The sequence below is a fragment of the Poeciliopsis prolifica genome, unplaced genomic scaffold (assembly GCF_027474105.1).
Source record: "Poeciliopsis prolifica strain line A6 unplaced genomic scaffold, Auburn_PproV2 SCAFFOLD016, whole genome shotgun sequence".
Classification (NCBI taxonomy): domain Eukaryota; kingdom Metazoa; phylum Chordata; class Actinopteri; order Cyprinodontiformes; family Poeciliidae; genus Poeciliopsis; species Poeciliopsis prolifica.
Window position 1 is genome coordinate 1633916 of NW_026562391.1, and position 22231 is coordinate 1656146.

The 22231-nt window shown below is 41.2% G+C and overlaps 1 protein-coding gene across 4 annotated transcripts in view; it reads left to right on the plus strand.

Annotated features, from left to right (window-relative positions):
* Positions 1-22231, plus strand: part of prkcaa (protein kinase C, alpha, a) — a 126868-nt gene that overhangs the window by 23640 nt on the left and 80997 nt on the right. For all 4 annotated transcript variants that reach the window (XM_055041548.1, XM_055041549.1, XM_055041550.1 and 1 more), the window contains exon 3: positions 20896-20978. In XM_055041548.1, the coding sequence (XP_054897523.1) occupies positions 20896-20978 (83 nt within the window). The remainder of the gene's footprint in view (positions 1-20895; positions 20979-22231) is intronic.

Genomic DNA, 22231 nt, shown 5'->3' on the forward strand with positions numbered 1-22231 from the left:
TTTGTCAGAAATAACCAATCAGAACCACATGGAGGGTTCAGTGCTATCAATCAAGCACATGAACACGCAGCTCTTACCCTCCCAGTTGCTGCAGCTTCTCACCATCAGTGGAACCTGCTGGGAATGCACAAGCTAGTTAGCATAGCCACCAATGACCACAGAAAAGCAGTTTTCCTGTAACGTTATGTTGTTTCTCCATTTTATCTGTCTCATATTAAACGTTCACAACATAGTGACAGTTTGAACAAATTTGTAAAAAAAAAAAAAATCCATATTTTTTCTAAAAGTTACCTGCTGCTTCAAAGTTTTAGTTGCAGTGTGGAAATGTGTGACAATGGGTGTGACTATATTTTGCTAAGCACTGCATCCACCACCCTATGAGGCTGTAATGAAAAGTTTCCTCCATTAAGAAGGGCACCTTTCACTCCTATTTACTTTACACTCTCAGTCAGGTCCCCCGCTCCCACACCTTATGTAAACGCGGACCACACATGCTGCTTCATCTGTGCTGCCATTGCAGATAACGAGCTCCGGCGTCACCGTCACACACCGACGGCTCCCTGTCGTTTCCCTTGCAACCACCGCCTGTCTGCTTTCTCGGCGTGTCGCTCGGATTTCTACAACCCGGTAATTGAGCTTATTTTGCCTCAAGGGACGCGACTGTGTGGCATTTGATACAGGAAAGGGGCACTGGAACGGCCTAAGAAACTGCCTGCTACATTTGTCAACTCTCTCTCTCTCTCCCCTGTGAAATGAACTTTGTTCAGGGAAGTGACAGGGAGATAATGATGCGTTGTCCAGCAGTGTGTTTATGTGCGAGCAGCGCTGGAAAGAGGAATAAGGTCAGCATGCAGAGTCTCATTCAGGATGTGCCTCTTTTCTACGTGGTCAGAAAAGGGAGGGTTTGTGTCATCCTTGGGAAAATAACAGAAAAGCAAAGATAGGCTGTGAGTCTCCAACTTTAATGAGCGTGTAAGTGTTGAATCGCCTAACCTCAACGCTTTTATTAGCCTCTATTTCTCTGTCTTTTGGTGACAAACGCTTTATTTTTATTTTTTCAGCGGATGGTCCTAGAAGCAAAGTACTTGTCCACTTTGCAGTCCAGAAGAGGTGGGGAATATATCAGAATATTTTTTTTTCATCAGGACGTCTGGAAGCCGCAAAATAAAAAATAAATATTTAATGATGGCAGGAAGAAGGCCAGACGAGCACTGAGAGGGATAGCAGGCGACCAGATTTCTGTGTCAAGGCGAGTTGAAAACCACCATGAGGTCATCTGTCACTTTCTCACAGGGTGCTAATTTTAGCATCATCGCCCTCATCTCCCCCCCACCCCACCCCAATTCCCCGCCCTCCCTCCGTCACACCATTTAACACTGGCTACTGCGGCTCGCCTCCCTCTGTGTCGGCTCTCTTAACGGGTGACACCTTCAAAAAAGAGAGGAAAAAATAGCGATGGGGTGTGTTTACCGTGGCCGTGCGACGTCGCTAGACGACGATGCACAACTAAGTGGGTGTGAACCCGTGCCTGGTGGTTGACGCGGCTCAGACGGCGGTGAAGAGGGTTGTGTTTTTAAATTAATACGTGCGTGTTATTCATAGCAGCAAATTGGCATGAATCAAGTCACTCATAAATGTTCTGCATAATTTGTGTGTGTCTGTGCAAACTACATGACTGTAATACTCATGTCATACACATAGTGATGTGTACGATGTGCTGTCTCAAGGAGAGCCTTATGGTATGCAAAATTCACATGTTCAAGCTTGTCTTGCATGCTTTTGGTTTCCTACTGCTTCTAAAAACAGCCAGAGCACTTTAAAAAAACCCAAAACACCCAGCCGTTTTTTGGCAATAAGTTGACGTCTTTTTGGTGTCTGGAAAACGAGATATTTCAAAAACCTCCCATTTGTTCAGTCACAATGGACGGGCACAGCTCCATTAACCAGCAACCCTAGTAGAGCTCCAGGATGTTTGACAAGCTGGTTGTACTGCTGTATGCGCTGTACAATGGCTGCTGGACAGCAGAAATATACCAGATACTACTTGTTGCATTCTCATTGGTTGTGCTGGAGTCTCCACTTCTGCTTTTCAAAGATGTACGGCTGTAAAATTGCACATCTGTTTGCAGCCATTTTCACGTGCTGTAAATGTTGAGCTGGGGGTGAGGGGTATGTGGCCCTATTTGGATTTAAAGTGACAGAGACCCTAAAACAGCTCATTCTTACAGGAGCTCAAAATAGGCAGAACTGAGCAAACTAAATTCTCACCATCTAAGTAACTTTGTGCAACAAAAAAAATGTTTTGTACATCCCATTTATCTATCCTAACCTGTTCATGGAAACATTGGAGTGCTGGTGGCATTCAATAATAGAAAAAGAAATCGAGTCCCACTCACATGCATTGCTTTAGCATTTTAGTCTTTGCTGTAGTGATGATTGCGACACAAATTCATTTTATTCAGCACATTGCACTTGCACATGTTTCTGCTCCTAAATTGCTGTTTGATAGTCTGACTTTAACACGTTTTTAGAGGCAGCCTATGATTGTGGCAGTGAAGTGTTTCTCCTTTCATGTTTAACGTGGAACAAAAAAAGGAACAAATATTTTTACTGACTCAGTGTTCTGTTCTTCCATCTTTCAATCACGTGATCCTCCTTGTAAGTCTACGTTTGGTGTTGTTAGCGATCTTTTTATAGCTTATATAGTTAGCAGTTCTATTAACTGGTCTTTTTGGTGTGTTTTTGAAGTGATTTGTAAGGTGGTGTTGTTGTACACCTCAGGGCCGACTGGATTTTAATCGCTATTGTTTCCACACCTGCTGATGTTTAATTTGCATAATCGCTCAATTCTCATCTCTCTACCAGAAGCATCAAATTCGCCGTCCGATAAGCGGGCGTAATTCTTTTAATTCGTTTTTGTGTGTGTGTGTGTGTTTGTGTGTGGCGTCCACCCGAACTCAAAACACGGTCAATTACCGTTTTTGTGTCGCACGTGAACGACGGTCTGATACACCTCGATTAATCTGCTTTTAATGTCAATCACTTAACGAGGCATTGTGGCATCTGGCAGCTGGCTGTTATGGAGATGAACTGGAATACGCCCACTTCCTGACATGCAATCAGTCACTGCTTCCTTTGCACAAATACCCTCCTTCCTGCTCTCCCATTACTGGTTATTATTTTCTGCGACAGGAAGTCGGAGGCTGATATGGACGGACACTGACTGTCTTTTAGCGGCCTCAGTTTTGGTGGCAGAGAAATCATCTGACGCGCGCACCAGACATCTTCTCGTCTGGTGTCCAAATTATTCGGGTTCAGGCTCATATTCCAGACTAATGCAAAATTCAGTGCATCGATGAAATGTTTTGGATATTTTGTCTTGGTTGTTTTGGAACCAGTACAAGCAGTTTTTTTTTATTCTCATTTTTCATGGAAATATTAGAATTTTTTTTGTGGATTTTATTGGGGGCTAATAACTCTGACCTTATTCTGTCAGTCATATACCTTGGAATCAAAAGAAGCAATAGTCCGCTGTAGATGCAGTGATGACATTGCAGAATTTTTACAGACTTCTTTTAGCATTTTGCACACCACTCTCAGGGTGAACATGCTTTGACACCCAGAGCTCAGCATGTTAGCTCTTGACCTCTGTTTGTACATGCTAATTTTGAGTGAACTCTTAAAATGTCGCAAAAAAAAAAAAAAAAATTCAAATTTGGCGTGTTTCCACGCCTGGGTGGACCTAGCCCCTCCTCCTCTGTGCTGCAGACTTCAAGATTCTGCCTCACAGGGCAGCCCTCCTCCACTTCCCCTCTCAGCTCCTTCAGACTAGCCAGCAGCAATTAGCAAACACCTGGAGGAACTGCTCGTCTGCTGAGCTCATTGTACGAACTAAGACTCGATTCAGTGCTGGTGAAAACCTTGTTAAATGGAGCGATGACTTTCTGAAGGCAGAGTGTTTAAAGCGACAGAGGCCCAATTTCAAGGCGTTAAACTACATAGTCAAATTTATTTTAAGTCATATTTGATATATGTCGCATTTTTTTAATCAACTTAGGTTAACTTAGCGACGTGAGTGTGCCATAAAATATGGCCAGGAAAACACGCAACACTGTCTCGTCCTGTTTCAATTTTATTGAGGGGAACATCTCTGGGGCGTCATCAGCTGTTGTTTACTATTCGTCCTCCTAATAAAAGACGGATTGTGGTGGAGGAAACAATAACTCCAACGTGTCACTCAAAGCCATCGATTGTGCCAAGCAAACATTGGTCCTGGGCTGTGTGCGCTACCACAATCATATGACCTCCCTATTTGCATCGGTAAGCCTACTTTCTGCCGTCTACCTTTTGTTTGCCTTGTTGACAAAGGATGTGGTTGATTTCAGCAGCATGCCTTGCGAGGCAAACCTCCTCATAGCTGTGCTCCCTTTTGCCTTTCTGGGCTAATGCTATTTCTCAAAACCACAGAGTAACTGTCAGAGCCTCTTTTTTTTTTTCTTCTTCTTCTTTTTTTCCCTGCTTTGGCATTTGTCGCGCGCTGCTGCGACAGTTAAGCACGAAGCCTTTGTTCGTTCGCCGTTAACAAGCATGATGGCGTGCTTGAGATAAATCTGCCGCCGGGCCGGCACAAAACGTGGAAGTAAGAAAAGAAAAAAAGAAGGAAGGAAGGAAGAGTGTAAGAAAAAGGAAAAAAAAAAACCAAAAAAAAAACCAGAGGAGTTGTTACATAAGTGGCAACAGTCCTGTAGGGACAACTTGGAGCGTCTCCAGCTCCGTGGTGCGCACCTTCCCTCGTATTTTCACACACCCACCCACACAGACCCACTCGCTGCACGGCCAAGGAGTGTAATGTCCTGTCTGACTGCAGGCTGGAAGAACCACAATAAGCAGCTTTTCTGGCCAGTTGACCACAACCGAGGGAGCTGAAGGAACAGGGGAGACGCTTTGTGAAGCAGAGGGCTGTGAGCTGCAGCACAAGGCGGCACTTGTGGTATCAGAGCGAGTTCTGCCCTCCCCATCCAGACTCTCGTTCGTACCAAATCTGAGGAAACATCAAACCTTTACACTGATTGCTCTTACATAGGAATGATTTAAATTTCTGTTCCAGTACGTGCTGGCTCTTTGTCCCACTTTCTTCTCATACGGTTTAACTTTCACGTCCTCTGATGATTTTCTTTGTGGGTTAACTTTCTCTCATGCTTCCTTTACGTCTCTCGGCGTCCTGAGTGCAAGAGTGCACCGACGTGTTTTTGACTGCTGTCTGGCAGCTGTGCATGCTGCTTTTAGTGTTTTTCTTTCACATTTGTCGTCATATTTTGACAAATGTTTACTCTTGGATGTTAAGTCTGAATGGAAGAGCAAAAATTCAAGGTTATTATTGCACGGCATGACAGCTTCCTGCCGGTTTTTCAAAAATTGCTTTTCAGCCTTTGTGTTCTTTGCAGAGGTTCATTTTGTTTATAAAGAATATAAAAGTTGTTCATTGCTGCCTGCTGAAAATATACTAACTTATCATGATTGCTGTTTTTTTTAAAATATGGGCGCAGTCAATAATTTTAACGACTTTGATGCTCTCCACACCATAAATTGGTTTGTTAACTTAAGACCTTATACATGAAGTTTTAAAAATCTCCCCTGATGCATTACATTGACCTTTACAAAAGCAGTAGATGAATTACTTGGCACTGTTTTAAATTAGTGCCGGAGTATATTAGCACCATATTTAATTGCGACATTAATTCAGTCGTTCTGCCGTTGTTATTCTTTGCATTGAGCAGTGTTTAGCTCAGCTCACGCCGGGTACTTTCAGTACCTTCAGGACAAACATTCCCTATCACACCTGATGAAGCACCTCCGCCTTTCTGGTCTGTGCTTCTCTGCGTTATTCATCCTGTGAGCTCAGTTTCTGAGTAAAGATGTCAGCTTTTCCATTGATAAACCATTTTCCCCACATGTTGAGCTGTTTGGATAGACATTTGCGCAGCTTCCAACACATTTTACCTCGTCGTTTACAGACTTCAGGACAATGGCAGTGATGTTGATGAGCGTGTTTGATGCCACCCCCTGCAATATTATTATTATTATTATTATTTTTGACTTCTCCATTGCTAGCCACTGTGGTACGATGGCAAACTTTAAACCGCAGTGCTAGGATGTGGGTACTTTCTGTACATGGCTGTGTCTCGGCTGATGGTTCATTGTTTGTTTGAGTGCTTTATAAATAAACACAGCTTGCATGTATTCTGTTGCATAATAATGTGTATAAATCTTATTGTGGAATATGACATATAAAAACATTCTGCTTGGCAAATGCAATGCTGCGTTAGGCTGCAGATGTTAGCTCTGCAATAGTGCCAACGCTGTGCGTATTAGTGTTTGGTGAGTGAACTATTTAAAAACAGGTTAAAAGTGTTTCTAGATGGGATCTCAGTTGTTTTCGCATTTCAGCTCTTCGGCTCTGGTCTGTAATCCCAGTGAATAACAATTGCAGCTGTGAAAAAGAGAATACAGATAATTATAATGATTGTAATTTTATCTAAAATAACAGCGGTCTCGCTGAGCTTTTTCATAAATGAAAAGATTTTGCCCTTTGCCCCATGACCTACTCCATGTGCTAGCCTTTGCTTAAAGACATGAATTGTTTCCAGGGTTTTTAAGGTAGGGTAAAGCAGTGAAATTCCAGTCTGCTGCCACTAAAACTATCTTTCACTGAAAGGTTGTCACCCCCGTTTTCCATTCATCGTCCCGCTCTGTCGCGGTTGTCTGATTTATGTTCCGGCGTGGCGCTGCGAAACGCAGAGATCGATGCTTTCTGGCTGGATCCAGAGTTAATCTGAGGAGGAGCCGCTGCGGATGAAGCGCAGATCTGTCGGCAAAAATAGAAAGCTGTTCATTTTCGCCCCATAGCTCAAGTTTCCGCCATTCATTAATTTCCCGCCTTGCAGCAGTCGTGCTCTATTGGCCGGAGCGCTGCTGAGGGAAGTAGAACTTATTTTCACGGCATCTGCAAGCAGCTGGATTTCCTGTGTCACACGAAACTCCGTGAATCGAACAGATATTGTCGGTGTAAAAGCTCACTCAGCTTTTTTTTTTTTTCCCTTTGAACCTCTTCCTGTCACGTGTCATCGGGAAGCCGTGTTTTGTCTGCAGATCCTTCGTCCTGCTCAGTAACAGTTTGCAGTTCCAGGTTCAGAGTCACTGAACGCAGGATTACATATCCTGGAGCATCTACAGCAACGTTTGTTTGCTGGCACTCAATCTGGAATTGGTTGTAACTGTCTGTTCTGTTTCTCAAATTCATTTTTTAAAATCTCTTTTGGCCTTCCCCTCTCTCCTGCTGGGCTTGTTGTCGATCCAAAAGCAGGCCGGTAGTTGGCTGTTCACATCGCTCTCGCCGAAACAGCTCTTGAGCTATAATTGCACAAAAGCAGGCAGAAGCTGACTAATTAGATGGAGACGCACAAAAACGTGCTGTTATTTATACATCTCCCACTGCAGCACGCTCCAACATAATAGGCGGATATTATACTGTAAACGAGGATACCGAAATCGGGACAAGTGGGAACAAAAGTAGGTTTATACGGGTATTAAAAATGAATTTTAGCGTCAATACCCACGTTTTCTGAACCATCGCTGCACCACAGAGGGTTTAAAGAAATAAATACCTGCAGCTTAGTACAATATTAATACAGGATCACAGTATAAATAATGAATACCCAATGGGTATAATTTGATAATATTGCATAACAGCTGCAGAGACTTTCTTTAATATGTTGGATCAGAAATGCTACACACATACGCTGCCAAGCCCGAATGAAACAACCCCATCAAAACCAGAGGCGGCGCGATTTCTGCCTGAAAGGCCGAGAAATTTCACATCAATTCTCCTAACACTGTTTATATCTGCCTCGCGGTTTTTATATCCAAACATGGAGATGTCTAAAATACTGATGGGGGGGATAAAATCTGATGGCTTCATAATTGAGACGAGGAAAAAGAGGAAAACTTTAGTCTTTATTTGACTTCATTTGATTGCCTTCATTGTATTTTTTTAGTCAAGTCTTCTACTTGGCATTTCTTGAACAAGCTTAATCTCAGCCATGTTGGCGAAATACGGTCAAAGCTTTTTCATAAAGTCAGAGGGCTTTAATGGCAGTTGTAGGCATAGATATCTTTGTCACATTCTGTTGTGTGCTCCCATATAAATCTGGCTATTTGTCACTGCATGTTTATATGGAAACTACTTTTAAATATTTCATGATCATATGTTTTGCCCATGAGCATTTCACGGTGAACAGATGCTCCGGTTCTGGCCTCTGTGGGGTGTGTTTTCCTTGTCCTGCTGAGAGATTACAGGCTCTGCAGAGGATTAGTCCCGCCTTTCCAAAATCCAATTAAGACTCTCCCTTATCAGTGACTTCAAATCTCAGGCAGGTCAAGGTTGCTGGAGAGTTCACTGAGCCAATACACACAAAACACATCCAACAAGTCACTAATTACATCTGTGTGCAACTTAAATAACTTGTGGTTGCAAATGCCACACAATTAATGGAGTACTTGTTTTAAACTGTCTTAAGGTTCAATAACTGGTGTATATTAACAATTTTAGTGCTTTTTTTTTTTTTGATTGGCATCAGCATCGATATCGACCAATGTTTATTGAGTGTAAAAATATCAGCGGAGCAATTCTGATATCGATGTTTATTTCCATCTTGTGTCTGAGTTTTGGGAAAGAAAGAAAAAAGGTTGATAATTCGCGATTTGTTTTGGTATGTGACGATGATGCAGCAAAGAATTGTGGGATGTTTCACTGAAGCGCAGAAACGATGGAGAAACGGAACATAATAGTATCGGCCATAGCAGCGATGTTCGTATCGATCAAAGTGTTGATATCGATGCTTTCCGTTCCCAGTGAGACAAAATGTATCAAGTTCAGAAACTGATTTAATAATTTGAGGCGTTGTTTAATTTCTGTCATACTGTTCTTGAAAAAACACACCCATTTGTACCAATCTCCTTTGAGATACCAGTCACAAAGAAATGTGATTTGTATCACTAAACTGCACACAGTGACTACATTTAATCATATTTCTAAATTTACTAATATTTATGTTTGCTCCCGAACTGACAATCCTGACAATAGTTTTGGTCAGTTTTTTAAAATATCATTCTCATCAAGTTAAGAAGTTCATCACCATAAATGATAAACGATACGATAAATGCCCATCCCAACTGAGACCTCCTCTAAAAACAATGTGTTGACAACCAACATGACAAGTTCACTCGAACATTATTTCCTTTTTTTTTTCTCTTCAAAATAAGAGACTCAAGAAAAAATTCAGTAGGATGAAATGGCTTAAATCTATATATCGCTTTCACAATAAATACCATAATGTGGTGTTTTAATGTCCCCAATGTTTACAGTCAGCTCTCGGTAATGACTTCACGCGGCTTGTGTTGCGCTGCATTTTCCACCTTTGCTTGTGTTTACAAAGCATGAACCGTCATCACTGGCATGTTTAGCGGAAGGCCTTTTAAAACCAAAGACCGCAATTGCCTGTGGAGAAAAAATCCAAACTAAAGCCAGCTGTCTTCTCTTTTGGGTTTGGAACCGGAGGCCGGGCCCTGAAAGCCTGCTGAGGGGGGAAGCTGCAGAGTTGTTTTAAACTCCTCCTCTGGTGGGAGAAGAGCAAAACATTCTTTCAAAGAGTCGTTTATCTAAGGTTGATCTTCATTTTAAACGTTTACAAGGTTTTGAAAAAGGAATTTCTTTAAGAAAAATAAAAATAAAATAATAAAAAAAAAAGTCCTGAGATTGACTTTTGTCTCTCTACGCTCCTACTGAGGGACTGATAGCTGTGGGGTGATTGTTTTAAGAAACTGTTGTTGCTTTTCTGTGCAGTTGCGTCATTTCTAAATGACATTTTAATGGGAGCTAATCGAAAAGCAGCAGCATCACTTCAAGACATGCAACGACTGCGTTTCCTTCTTGAGTCAGGCGAGTACGAACACAAAGGAAAGATAAAGCCGCATCTTAAAACAGTGTTAAAATTATGTTGAACATATCACTTTTTTTTTACTGAGTTACGGTCTTTTACCAAAGACGAGAAATTCTACAACCACTAAAATCTGATGCCGATTTTTTTTTCTTTTTTTCACTTTGTGAAGGAAGTTGCAACCATGTCTTCTTCTGAGGTTTTTTTGTGGCGTTTTCTTCAGCGGTTCTTGGTGCAGCGCCTCCAACAGGCGCCTATGGGAACGGGTTCATCAGATGGTTTGGATTGTTTGACACAGTGTGGTGCACCAGCTGAACATGTAACAAATGTTGCAAGTCTACAACCAAAGACGTGACTAAGCATTCGATCTGACCTCAGACTATGAGGTGTAAAAACAATCCAAGATGCCACTAACCGCTCGGTTTGACCCACCAGAGTCTCACATCTCAATAAAATCCAATGAAATTCGAGGTTGTGAAAAAGATGAGAGTGCAACAAAAGCTTCGAGTTGATTGGTTTGTGTGGCCGTATCTGCTGAATACTTGTTGAGAATCGGGGTGAGAGAGTTCAGTCATTTCTCCTAGAGTCTCCCCCTCAGGCCCGGAGGGGACCGCTTGTTAAATTCTCACCTCACCAAAAGTTCCCAGAGTTCATAGCTTCCAGATTTCTAACTCACCCGGAGCAACGAAAGACACTAACTTTTCATGCCGGCTCAATTCTCACCAGAATGAGCTGCGCCGAGCCGCCGTGTGCACAAAATGGATTTGGCGCCTCTGCTCTGCCAGCGAGGGGAGAATAATCCCGTTCGCTCTCTTCCACGTGTATAAACGACTGGGCTATTTTGGAGTCACTGGCTCATCTCTTCCCTCTGTCGCGTCCTGAACTTTGTCAACGTTTTCCCTAAGTTGTAGCAGCGTTCAGGAGGAAATGAGAGCCACAGCCTCTTCCATTAAACGCCTGTAACCAGACACCCGGTGCGCCGCGTCTGCTGTGCTCATTCGCGCCGTTCAGAGTTATCTTTATTTTCCGCAGATTTCCCTCTTTCAGAAGCCATTAGCAGCAATTGAATGAACCGCTTTAAATCCCCAAAAGCCCCTTGGCACTTCAAAACAAGTCGGTCATGTGTGGAAAGACTTTCTTTACCTGAAAGGACTCAGTCAAGCATTTATCAAGGGCCAGTTAGCAGAAAGCAGGAGCATCTGGAGAAGTTAAAAAAGAAAAAGAAAAAAATCCTCAGAGTGATTTTCACAAGCAAACTCCCTCACACACACACACACACACACACACACATGCTGTGAGCAGTTTAGCAGGCAAAACCAGTTTTATGAAAAGACTACAAATCCCAGTGTATGAAAGCCCATCTGTGTGCCCCTCAGGAAGAGTCACTTAATTCAATAACCAACAAAACGGGAGCTGCGTGAAGTAATCAACGGCATAGTTACCTCCTTTCTGCGCACAAATTAAGCAATTCCATCTGAATTATTATAATATTAGTAATTCAGTCATTTTTGATCCATTATAACATTGGATATAAATACGAGGTCTAAACATGTAAAGTTTTTCCTGAAGCAAAAACATTAATTTGGTATCCGTATGTGTAATTTTTTCATATTTAGACCAAGATTTTAATTGTCTTAAAGGCTTTTTGTTTTTAATTTGGTCTCTTTTACAGTTGGTCTTAATACTCTTCCGGTCCCACAGGGCTTTCAGCAATTATACAAGTGTGAAAACTTTTTCTTTCACACAGAAATTTGAACGAAAATGTTTTTTTGTGTGTTTGTTTTCCTTTTCCTTCAGTGTGACGGCGATTGGCCGCCATCCAGGCTGCATTCAGTCTCGCTACCGCTACTTCCCGTTAATGGAAGCAGTAACTAATATCCACTTGCCTCTGCTTTCTAAACAATAAATAAAGGTTTTTGTTTTTTTAAAACAAAAACTAAGGTGTAGTAGTTTCATTCGGAGTGAAGCCGACACTACTGCCGCCCTTTTCTGTTTTGACATCTATTCTGAACAATCCAGTCAAACACCAACTCAAGCCAGCATAAAAAAAACATTTTTGCAAAAGTGAGGACATTTTGTCATTTTTAAATAATTTTTCTGCTTCAATCAACCTTTTGTGGTACACTTCAAAATGTGCATTGTAAAAAAAAAAAAAAAAAAAAAAAACTGATGAAAACCTGGCTAATAACTTGTTTCACTCTGCTTGATAACTTTACCAAATTCATAGGCTGAATATGGTATTCAGCCTATGAAAATGCAAATGCATATATTTGAATGCAAATTCAAATATATGCATTTGGAAATATGGAAGTTTATGTTTTACTTTTTAACATATTTTTTGCGAATTAGGGCTACGTAACTGAACAGACTCCACATGCACACTTGTTAACTTTAGGCTGTGTGCATTTTCTTATTTCCTTGCTTCATTGGGAGAGATGTCTCATTGTCTGAGATTTCTTTTTATTCCACTTATAATAGTACAGATGGATTTTGTTGCCCTAGTATGGATTATCAAACTGTTTTTTTTATGGTGTTATATCATTGGTGGTATTTATAAATGTACTCATAAATAAATACCACCGATGGTGCAAGCCTTTCAAAATGCATGGGAACCGGGTTCTATCCCGACCTGTGATGATGATGATGATGAAAAGAAAAAAGACGCCTGAAGTATAGCGGTGGTGTTCAGCCCAGAGGTCGATGCCGAGTCAAAGGGAGGCTGTGCTGAAATCCTGCCGTGAATTTAAGTTGGACCGGACCGCTGAGGGACGAGAAGGACCACGCCCTCCTATATAAACCTCCACCTTCCCTGCTGAACCGGATCGGCTGCCGGGACGCTAAACATGTTTAATACATACAAGCCAAAACCTTCAATTGGCTGTGGGATATATTTTTTTAAAACCCTTAAATAATTTAACCAGGATGTTGTAATAGATGGGTTTTAATTAAAAGCAGAAAAAAATCCTTCCAATTATTTTTTGTCAAGTTTGCAATGAAAATGTCTTACGTTTGACTCATCTCAACTTCTAAGTACATTTTCAGAAAGATAAAAACGCTTATTTTAAGTCAATAATTCCCTAATATTGACAGAAATACTTGTTCTATTGACAGATTTTTCCTCTTGTAACATGGGAACAATGTCTTGTTGTAAGTTAAATGATCTGCCAATGGGACCAGCACCTTTTCATCAATATTAGGGAATTATTGACCTAAAACAAACGCATATATTTTGCTGAAAAAGTTACTTGTAAGTTAGTCTTGTCTCATTTAACGTGCCCTAGGACGTTTTTGCTATAAACTGGACAACAAACACTTGGTAAGGTTTTATTTTTCTGCAGGGGAGATTAGCAACTTTTGATGAATTTCGACCTCCTGAATCATTCTAGTTGTGTCAGAGCTGCAGAGTTGCGAAGTGTATGGATCGGAGGAAGTTCAGCCCTGGTTTCCTCTGGAGCCGTAACACCAGTGACGTAAATAACGTAATATGGAAGTGAACGGTAGCCGTGACAGTGGTCAGTCCTAAGGTCTGGAACTGGAACAAATCAGTCGTGTTTTAGATGTTTCCGTCTGATTCGATTCTGCGGATATTTACCGACGACAATCCGCTGGAATCACCTTCAATAGGTGGAGTTTTAAAACTGCACCTAAACCAGTATGAACTCGGTTTCAAGCCGAGTTCATACTGGTTTAGATTGGTTCAGAATAGAAAGGTGCTTTAAGTCACATTCCCATATGTATAAGCAAACAATTGAAATGATTACTTTCTTGTAGTTTCCTGTCTGTGTGCTTGGGCAGAAGAAGAAGAAGAAAAAAGGGGAGATTTGAACTCATGAACTGGAAGAAATTAATTTTCTCAAGTGGATTGTAAAGTGAACTTCCTTTATTTCATCTTATTTATGTGAGATAAAATGATTGTAATAGGTAATGAGTAATCATTCATAGAGCTTAATTAAACTCCTGCTTTCTGTGTAAATCCTTTCGGTCCAGTGTGAGTGATGGTGCGGTTATTTATTATTAATATATATTATTTCAGCGGTTATGATTCGAACACGAGTAGAATGCTATTTTTGTTGATGTTGCATTTATGACATCTGATTTCTTACAGATACGAAAAATGTCTAAATTATGACATTTTTCATGGCTCTCATGCTCCAGATGTATTGCTACTACTTCTTTTTTTTTTGCCATAGCTTGTAATATTAATATTGTTTTAAAAAAAAAAGCCTCTGAAGATTTCAACATGTCATTTTTTTAAAAGTGTCTCTCATATTAGTTGCATTCGCTACTTATTTGTATTTATTTAGTTTTTCATTTTCCTACTTTAGAAATGAAGTAGCAATCAGTTTTCCTAATTATCCTAACATAATTCAGGTCAAATTAGCTGCAGTACTGTGTTGTTGCTTCCCGATAGAGAGGCGTCGGTGGCGTTGAGTGGCGCGCGTGTGAATCTCGTGTCGCCCCACAGGGTGAGGCCACTGGGAAAACCAATCACAAACAGCTGGCCACTAATGAGAACCCCAGAACACACCGAGTTTCAACCTCCTTAATTTTTCCTCTTTCTTTTTTTTTTCCCTCGGCTGAACTCTTTTTCCGTCTTTTTTTTTTTTTTCAAAGCAAGCAGGTCCTGACGTTGTGCTGGGGCAGAAAAGTCTCGCACTCCTAAAACTAGCTGTAGAATTGAATCGGCACAAGTATTTAACTTAAGAAGCACATCAGGAATCGCAAGAAAATCATAACCAAGATGGAAAACAAAAGAAGCAGCGAATCATTTGACTGCGATGCCAACACAATAAGGGCTAAAACAATTAAAGGTCCTCACCAAATGGGACCGTTCACAATTTTTTTTAGCTGTTGTAATAGACGTGGTTCACGGAACGAGACGACTCGTGAAAATTTTAGAGAAATTCTTAAGGGCAAGAATTTTGTAAAAAAAAATTGTGTCCTAATGCCAAGTTTTTTTGCTTAATAGGATCCAAACAGAGGCAGGACAAGATCATGTCTGGGTGAATATTTCATGATGCAACACGGTAACAAACATGCAGAGCTTGAAGGCATCCCCAACAGAAAAGGACACAAAGAAAGAAACAAATGGTTCGGACAAGGATCTGAAAATGATCCCGGATTCAAACTTTAGCATCATTAGCTTCTATGGCTGACCAAATACAGCAGGGTGTTGAGCTTGAAGCTGGAGCCTTCACGTCCATAACCTGTAATAAATGTTGAAGTTGGCTGCTGACACGAACTGGGCAGCACTTTGCTTTCCACTGCTGATTTATGTTTACTTTTTAACCTCTTTTGGACATAGAAGTATTGGTATTCAAAAGTTTGTGATGGGAGAAATTCCCCTCGGAATTTAGAAAAGATTTTAGTCTGTACTGTCTTATGTTGACTATTTATAGCTTTTAAAATAGATTCTGCTACTGACCTCGCAAATGTTTTCTAATGGATATTAATACATTTTGGTAGGATATAAGAGGCATCTCTAACTTTGAATAAGCAGAAGACGGGCATCAAACCTCACTCCTGTGTCAGACAGAGACTCTTAAATGAAAAGCTTGCTACCTGCAGCTCTGACATTAGCAATCGAAGGTCTTTTTTGTCTTCAAGTCAGAGAAGTGGGTCAGCCGCGGCCCATCGGCTCCCAGTTCGGGATGAGTTATGGAAGTTCTCTGCTCCTGAAATGTATTGCTTGTCTCGCTTGTTGGCTGGCGGTGGTGTGACTTATGGTTTCATGGTTTCATGCTGGCTGTGGACTGGGCTGAGTGATTGCTCCTCTGAGGCAAAGCGAGTCCAACGGGTCGGGGTTGGTGGCGATGCGAGATGTCTGTGTTGGGGTGGGGGTTGTATTGATTTGCCATTATTAAAGTAGATGTCAATACAAATAGCTTTCCAGCCTAACTCCTGGCTCCCTGAAGCAGTTCTTGAACCGATTTGGACACTTCTCTGTATTTTTTAAAGTTTCAGTCCAGTTTTCCTAGCACTGTTAGTTATCCCGCCTGCTACCTAAAATAAAATATCCAACCCAGCCCGAGCCAGTACGGATTGTGCCCAGCTAATTAGCTAATCAGCCCAAACCTGACGTAAACCTGACGATATATAATTTTAATTAAGCTTTCACAGATCGGGCCGTAACTTGAGTCAGCTTGTGTTTAACGTGTTCCAGCTCCATCTCGAGGCTTGTTGTAACCACAGAGTGAATCAAGTGCAATTCATCTGGGACGTGTGATTGACAGGAGAATCACTGCACAAAAAATATATTGCTGCCATTGTCACAGTCTAAAGAACGACCGTCCCTTACTTACTTACGTTCTTTCTTTCTTTTCTCAGCGTTTCTCTGTTGTCACCTCCTTAAACTGTACGTTGATTAAAGCAGCTAATTTCGGTCGGGGTCGGGTTCAGGCCATAAATCTAGACTCTGCCATAGTTACTGTGAGCAGTCAGTAATTAGTGGATTGTTTCAGTAGGTACATGGCTATGCTGTTCACTGAATGGCTCATTAATACACGTTCAGCGACGCCGTCACCTGAGTGAGTCTTGAGGGAGTTCCCATATTTGCTTAGCATTTAGTTTTAATGTTTATTGTGATAATAGGACAGTTTATTGCGGTCTTATGAGGCAGCGTGTAACCAGATATTCTTAACCCCATCGCTCAAACTTCTTTCCAGAAAATCTATTTTTGCCTTATTGAACACGATAAAACCTGAAATTATTTAAGTGTTTATTGGAAACGCAGAATGTTCTGCTTTTCCCTCATCACTATCACACTTTTATCTTTGTGCTCCAAAGTGAGAATCACACGTGAAGATACCATCTGCTCACCGTCTCTGCCTCCAATAAAGCACTCATTAAGTCTTAATATGGATTTCCACTGGTCTGGATCCATTTGTGGTGTTTTTGGCCCAAGCAGCGTTCTTGCAGCTATTCATTTCAATTCTCCTTTGTTTTAATTTCCCCCTCCCTTTAAAAACAATTAGGCCGTAGCCATTTCTTGAGGAAAATCTCGACAGAAACACTGAGGCCTCTTACATTATGAGCCATAGTGTCATTGGCGCTGAAGGGGTTAAAGCGATGAAGTCATCCTCTGCTGCAGAAGTGACCTTTGACCTTCCGCTTTAGTGGCGTCCCTCATACGAGACGATTTATGGTGTGCTTTACGACGACGCAGACAAAGAAAGGTGAAGCATTTTTCCTGGAATGTTTCACCTGGCAAAGGAAAATCAAAGTGGCACCTTTTTGCCTTATTTTCCTTCAAAATTAATTAAGAATTGTTGAGAAGGACGTTATTTTTATTTCCTGCCTGGTCGAATCCATTCGTTAATATTTGACCAGACATGCCTGTTGATGTGAAGTGTGGGGCGTAAAGCTTCTTTCCAAGTAAATTGGCGGCTCCTGAAATTCAAAGAACATGGTAAATATTGACAGGATCTCTGCCGCCCGCATTTCAAACATCCACAACGACGGCACACTGCGAGACGAGGCGTGACGATGTAAAACGTTTGGAGCGCGTTTCCTTTCCCGTTTCTAACCTCGTCACATCCAGCAGATAACGAATATTAAAAAGCATAGATCAAAGCCGCTACAGGATGTCGGGACGTTGCTGTTAAGTGCCAAACAAAGCATGTTGTTGTGAATTATTTATGAGGAAAATGTAATATGTGGTCCAAACGCAGTGGAGATTATCACACTGAAGAGACATGGTGGTTTCATGAGGTTGGAGTTGTGATTAATAATTTGCCAGCGACGTCGCATTTATCTGGCATATTTTTAATAATAGTGGATGCAGATTTATCACAGGACAGAGCGCAGATAGATTTTACTCAGCTGACTTTGATCCCAAATTTGTGCTTTCTTTCTCTTTTTTTTTTCTACAATATATATCCATGTATCAGCCTGTGATGGACTGGTGACTATGATACCGGCACCACAGCAGGGACGAAATAATTTGTCTGATTTGACTGTAAAAGTTTTGGACATTTTGCTTCCCCGGGTCTTTTTTTGCGGTTTGCTCCTCACTCAGTGCATAATGATGTATATCTCTAATGAAAACAGTGACAGTTGTGTTTCAGTACTTTTTTCTTTTTTTTAGGTTATTGCTTGTATGAGACTTTCTGGGTCAAGAGTTATGCCTAAACATGATATCAATTTTCATTTTGTCTGAAGACACAAACCTTGGCAAAGAAGCCACATTTCCGAATAATTAGAGATTAAATGCAGATCTTAGAAATTAGAGTTGTTTAGAAGTGGCCTTAAGAAACCTAGGCAGACCTTATTTGTTTTTTGGTTTTTTAAAATTTATTTTGGATATTAAAATGTCCTCCAGCTCCAGTGTTAAATGTTAATCAGGATTTGAAGTTTCTTCACCTTTGAGGATGTGTTCTTGTATTATTATGCCATTACAGTTGTATCACTTTGAGAAGGTCTCAAAGCAACATTATCGTTTCTCGCAGTAACTTCTGGGGCAATTTATCGTCCAGCACGATGTGTCATGGTGACAGGCCTATTTACGACGACTGATAGTTGTGACTCCTGTCAATTTAAACAATATTGTGAAGTCTTTAGCATCAATGTTAGTGTGCATTTGAGCTTATTTGCAATTTATAGACCCTCGTGTGCAGTAGTTTTTATGTAATTTTTAATGTAATTTATAGACCAGTCTCTTGCTTTTATAAATCTTGCAAGTTGCATGATCTCTCCACCCTGGAAAAAGAACAGTTCTGCTAAATCAGTGACAGCCCAGAGGTGTTTGATGCTGAAGCCGAGCAGATTTAAATCTCTGAACCAATCTTGGTATTTTTAGAGGGAATGAAATGAAGCGTCCAACCAAGGCCAGTGCATCACGTCGCTGACGTAATTGAAATCACTGAAAGACATTTGTAAAGACTGGAAATGAAGACCATTGAAAACAGCAGAGCTCGACGCTTTTATCTCATGAGGTGAGCTCTGGCCTTGAGAACATGAGCTTGTCAAAGAAAAAAACAAAACAGAGTTTTCTTTCAACAAGGTCCTTAAGCAGAACTAACAGTTAAGTAGACACATTTGCTCTCAGATGGGAAAAAATAAATAGTTTTTATTATTCTCTCTCTCTCTCTCTCTCTCTCTCTCTCTCTCTCTCTCTCTCTCTCTCTCTCTCTCTCTCTCTTTTATGATCCCCAGTCGGCCCTCGGCTCCCTGTCTCGTCTTGGTGTGAGGCAGTTCGGTAGCAGGCGCCTTCCTCCACATTGACTCAGCTGCTTCCATTGGCTGTGTGCTTTGGTGTACTCAGCGACCTAGCACTTAGACTTACAGAACCATTCTGTGTGCTCTGACAGCGTGTAGGCACAAGGACTCGAGTGTGAGGCCCCGGATGTGCATTCAGTAGATGCATGACAGCCAACTGTGCCTGTCTGTGTGTATTTAGAAACATTGGGTGGTGGAGAAGGGCGACAATATTAAAGACAAATTCCTGTCAGCTCTCAATAAGTGTGGCGTTTTGGTTTTGTTACGTCCCACTGGATGTCGTTGGGTCTTCAGCGTTCACTTCACATTTATTTAGCTGGTCCTTCTCTGTTAAGTAGGAAAACTCTCTTTGGAGCACCACAAGGTTTCAGCTTTATTGACATTGTACCTGATTCTCTTGGTTCTGCTTCTGTAAATGCATCAGTTCACTTCACTGCTATGCAGACGACACACCAATCTATCATGTACTGAGTTAATCATGATAGTTTCGGTGGCAAAAACTGGGCCCTACAACCATCAAATTACCCTCTACCCCAAGCATGAAGTGGTTTGGCAGCAGACACAACTTCCGACTTTGAGTTTAAGGCGCTCCAACAAAGTATAAAATATTTGTTGCGCCACAGGCAGAAAGAGGACAATATTCATCTTCAGTTTGTGCCTCTGCTCTGGGCCAGGCAGCCACTCCATTACTTTGGTATAAAGAAACTGTATTCCTGGAGTCACCTAAGGACTACTCGTTGAAAATCAGACACCTGATGCGCCATAAGGTGCAGGTACAATCCAGCAGATGGACCTCTCTCATTTGTGTGCTCAGCTCTAATGGCGCCAACGGACACAGCAGTTTCGGTCAGACATGTTGTGCGTCTTTGCCAGTGGAGCAATGCTATCGGGTAACTTTGCGAAGCTTGTAAGCTTTAATTGTTCTCTACTGTTTTCCGAGTTAGGATTCCCAAATCTTTTTCATTTATTTATTTTTTTGCCTCATCCTCTTGTTCTGAATATCCATTATGTATGCATTTCTCCACAAGCAGCTGAATTTCTATGCAGGTTATCCAAGGGTTTTCTTTAGTGAGAAAAAGGAACACTTTAAATTTAACACTTTTAATACAATAGCCAGAAAAATCTTTATAAACGTTTTCCATTTGTTTCTAAAGTTTTCTTGAGGTTGCATACATTTCCAGATTGTCTTTATTCTAGTTCTAGATCTTTTGGATGTTCCTACTTGTAGATTGGTCAGTAAGGAAGATTGTACCTTCGCTGTAGTGACCTTAAAACTGTGAAAAAACATTCAACTCTTAACACCTTTTGTCTGTAGTGTTGACACCTGTTTTTTAAGGGGGGCTAGGACTTTAATATTTGAGTTTGGACTTTAATATTTGAGTTTGGACTTTAATATTTGGGTTTGGACTTTAATATTTGAACAGATTTGAGGCGTTCTAAATGCCCACTGGAAATTTTGACAGCAAGATGAGCAAATGTGTAGGGCTGACTGGTCATTTCAAAAATATGAAAAGTGACCATTTTTTAGGTCTCTCACTTTGTTTTGCATGACGTTTTGGTGCATCTTAATGTATCATTTATGAAACACTGTTAGGGACTTTTACATCTTTTTGTCACATCTTTCTTCAATGTTTTGCTGCTCCGAGTCTCCTTCCTGACTTTGTCTTGTTTTCTCGCCCTGCAGTTTGCTGTTTTGTGGTCCACAAGAGGTGCCATGAATTGGTCACGTTCTCCTGCCCGGGGGCAGATAAGGGGCCCGACACAGACGTAAGTACCTGAGTACCAGCTGTTCCCTCTTATTTGTTTGCTGCTGTTTATGTCATTAGACTTGAGCACATATGAAATGGCGCCAGAATGCATTTCTAACATTCAGCCTTCTGTTGCTCTTTACCAGCCACTCTCGTTCATCCTCATACGAAAGTGTCGCAGTCTATTGAGGGACGAAGGAAAGATGAATCTGACTTAACTAATCGGCATTGTTTCCCTCGCAATTACAGCTGCAAAGTGTTGGCGCGGTGTCTGGATGGTTTGAGGATAATTTATTCACAAACAAATTTGTGGAAATGGAAATTGGAGTGGTTTGTCATTTTGGGCTCTCTCAGGAGAGAAGCATTTTTTATCGTTCACACCTTTCCGGAGAAAGAGTTCTAGGGAAAGGCTAACAAAAGTCACGACGCAATCAGAAGAGCTGCAGGTGGTTAATACGGTTCATTCAGTGTCAGTGTTCCTGTCCTGTCATCTAAGGTACCACCTGTAACAAGCGGTGCTGGAATATCTCATTGAGACACTTTTTAAACCCAGAAAAGTCAAACTTAAACCCTGCTGATGCTTTTTGTGGTCAGTGCCACTTCAGACGCTGAAGACATTTTTGATCTGAATCTTTTGTGCCTTCTTTCCACTTCTTTGGCATCCTGTATAAAAGTGTAGACACTTTGCTGCTAATGTAAAAGCGCTTTTACACTTCCAGTCTCTCATGTGCTCCCATCCTGGTGAGCAGATTGGAGGCATTGTCCAATGCCCACTGGACATTTTGACATTTAGTGAGGGAAGCTGAATTCCCTCACTAAATGTGAGGGAATTTAGACATTGACTTCTCTTCATCCCAAACCGCAGTCCATCTTGTGACTTCATGACTCCCAGATGTTAACAGATTTTTAGAAAGAAGCTATAATATAGGAGTTGTAACACCAGTGGTCCTGTACTCTAAGTTGTGCAAACCAGTTCTCCTTATTACTTAATAAAACGCAATTGCACTGGAATTCCTGACTAACAAGATGTACACATTTGCTGATCTGAAAACCAGTTTTGCTCTATAATTATATCATTTTCACCAAAAGGGATGCTGCCATCTTTGAGTATTGATGACACTTATCATAAATTCTGAAAGTTTCAATGGGTATGACGAGTGCAAAGCAAATTTTTTTTTTTACAGCCACAACAATAAGTCAAGATGTCTGGTAAGCTCTCAAACTCTTGAAGGACACTCACAGTGAAGTTTCACACCCTTTCTTCTAGGTTCA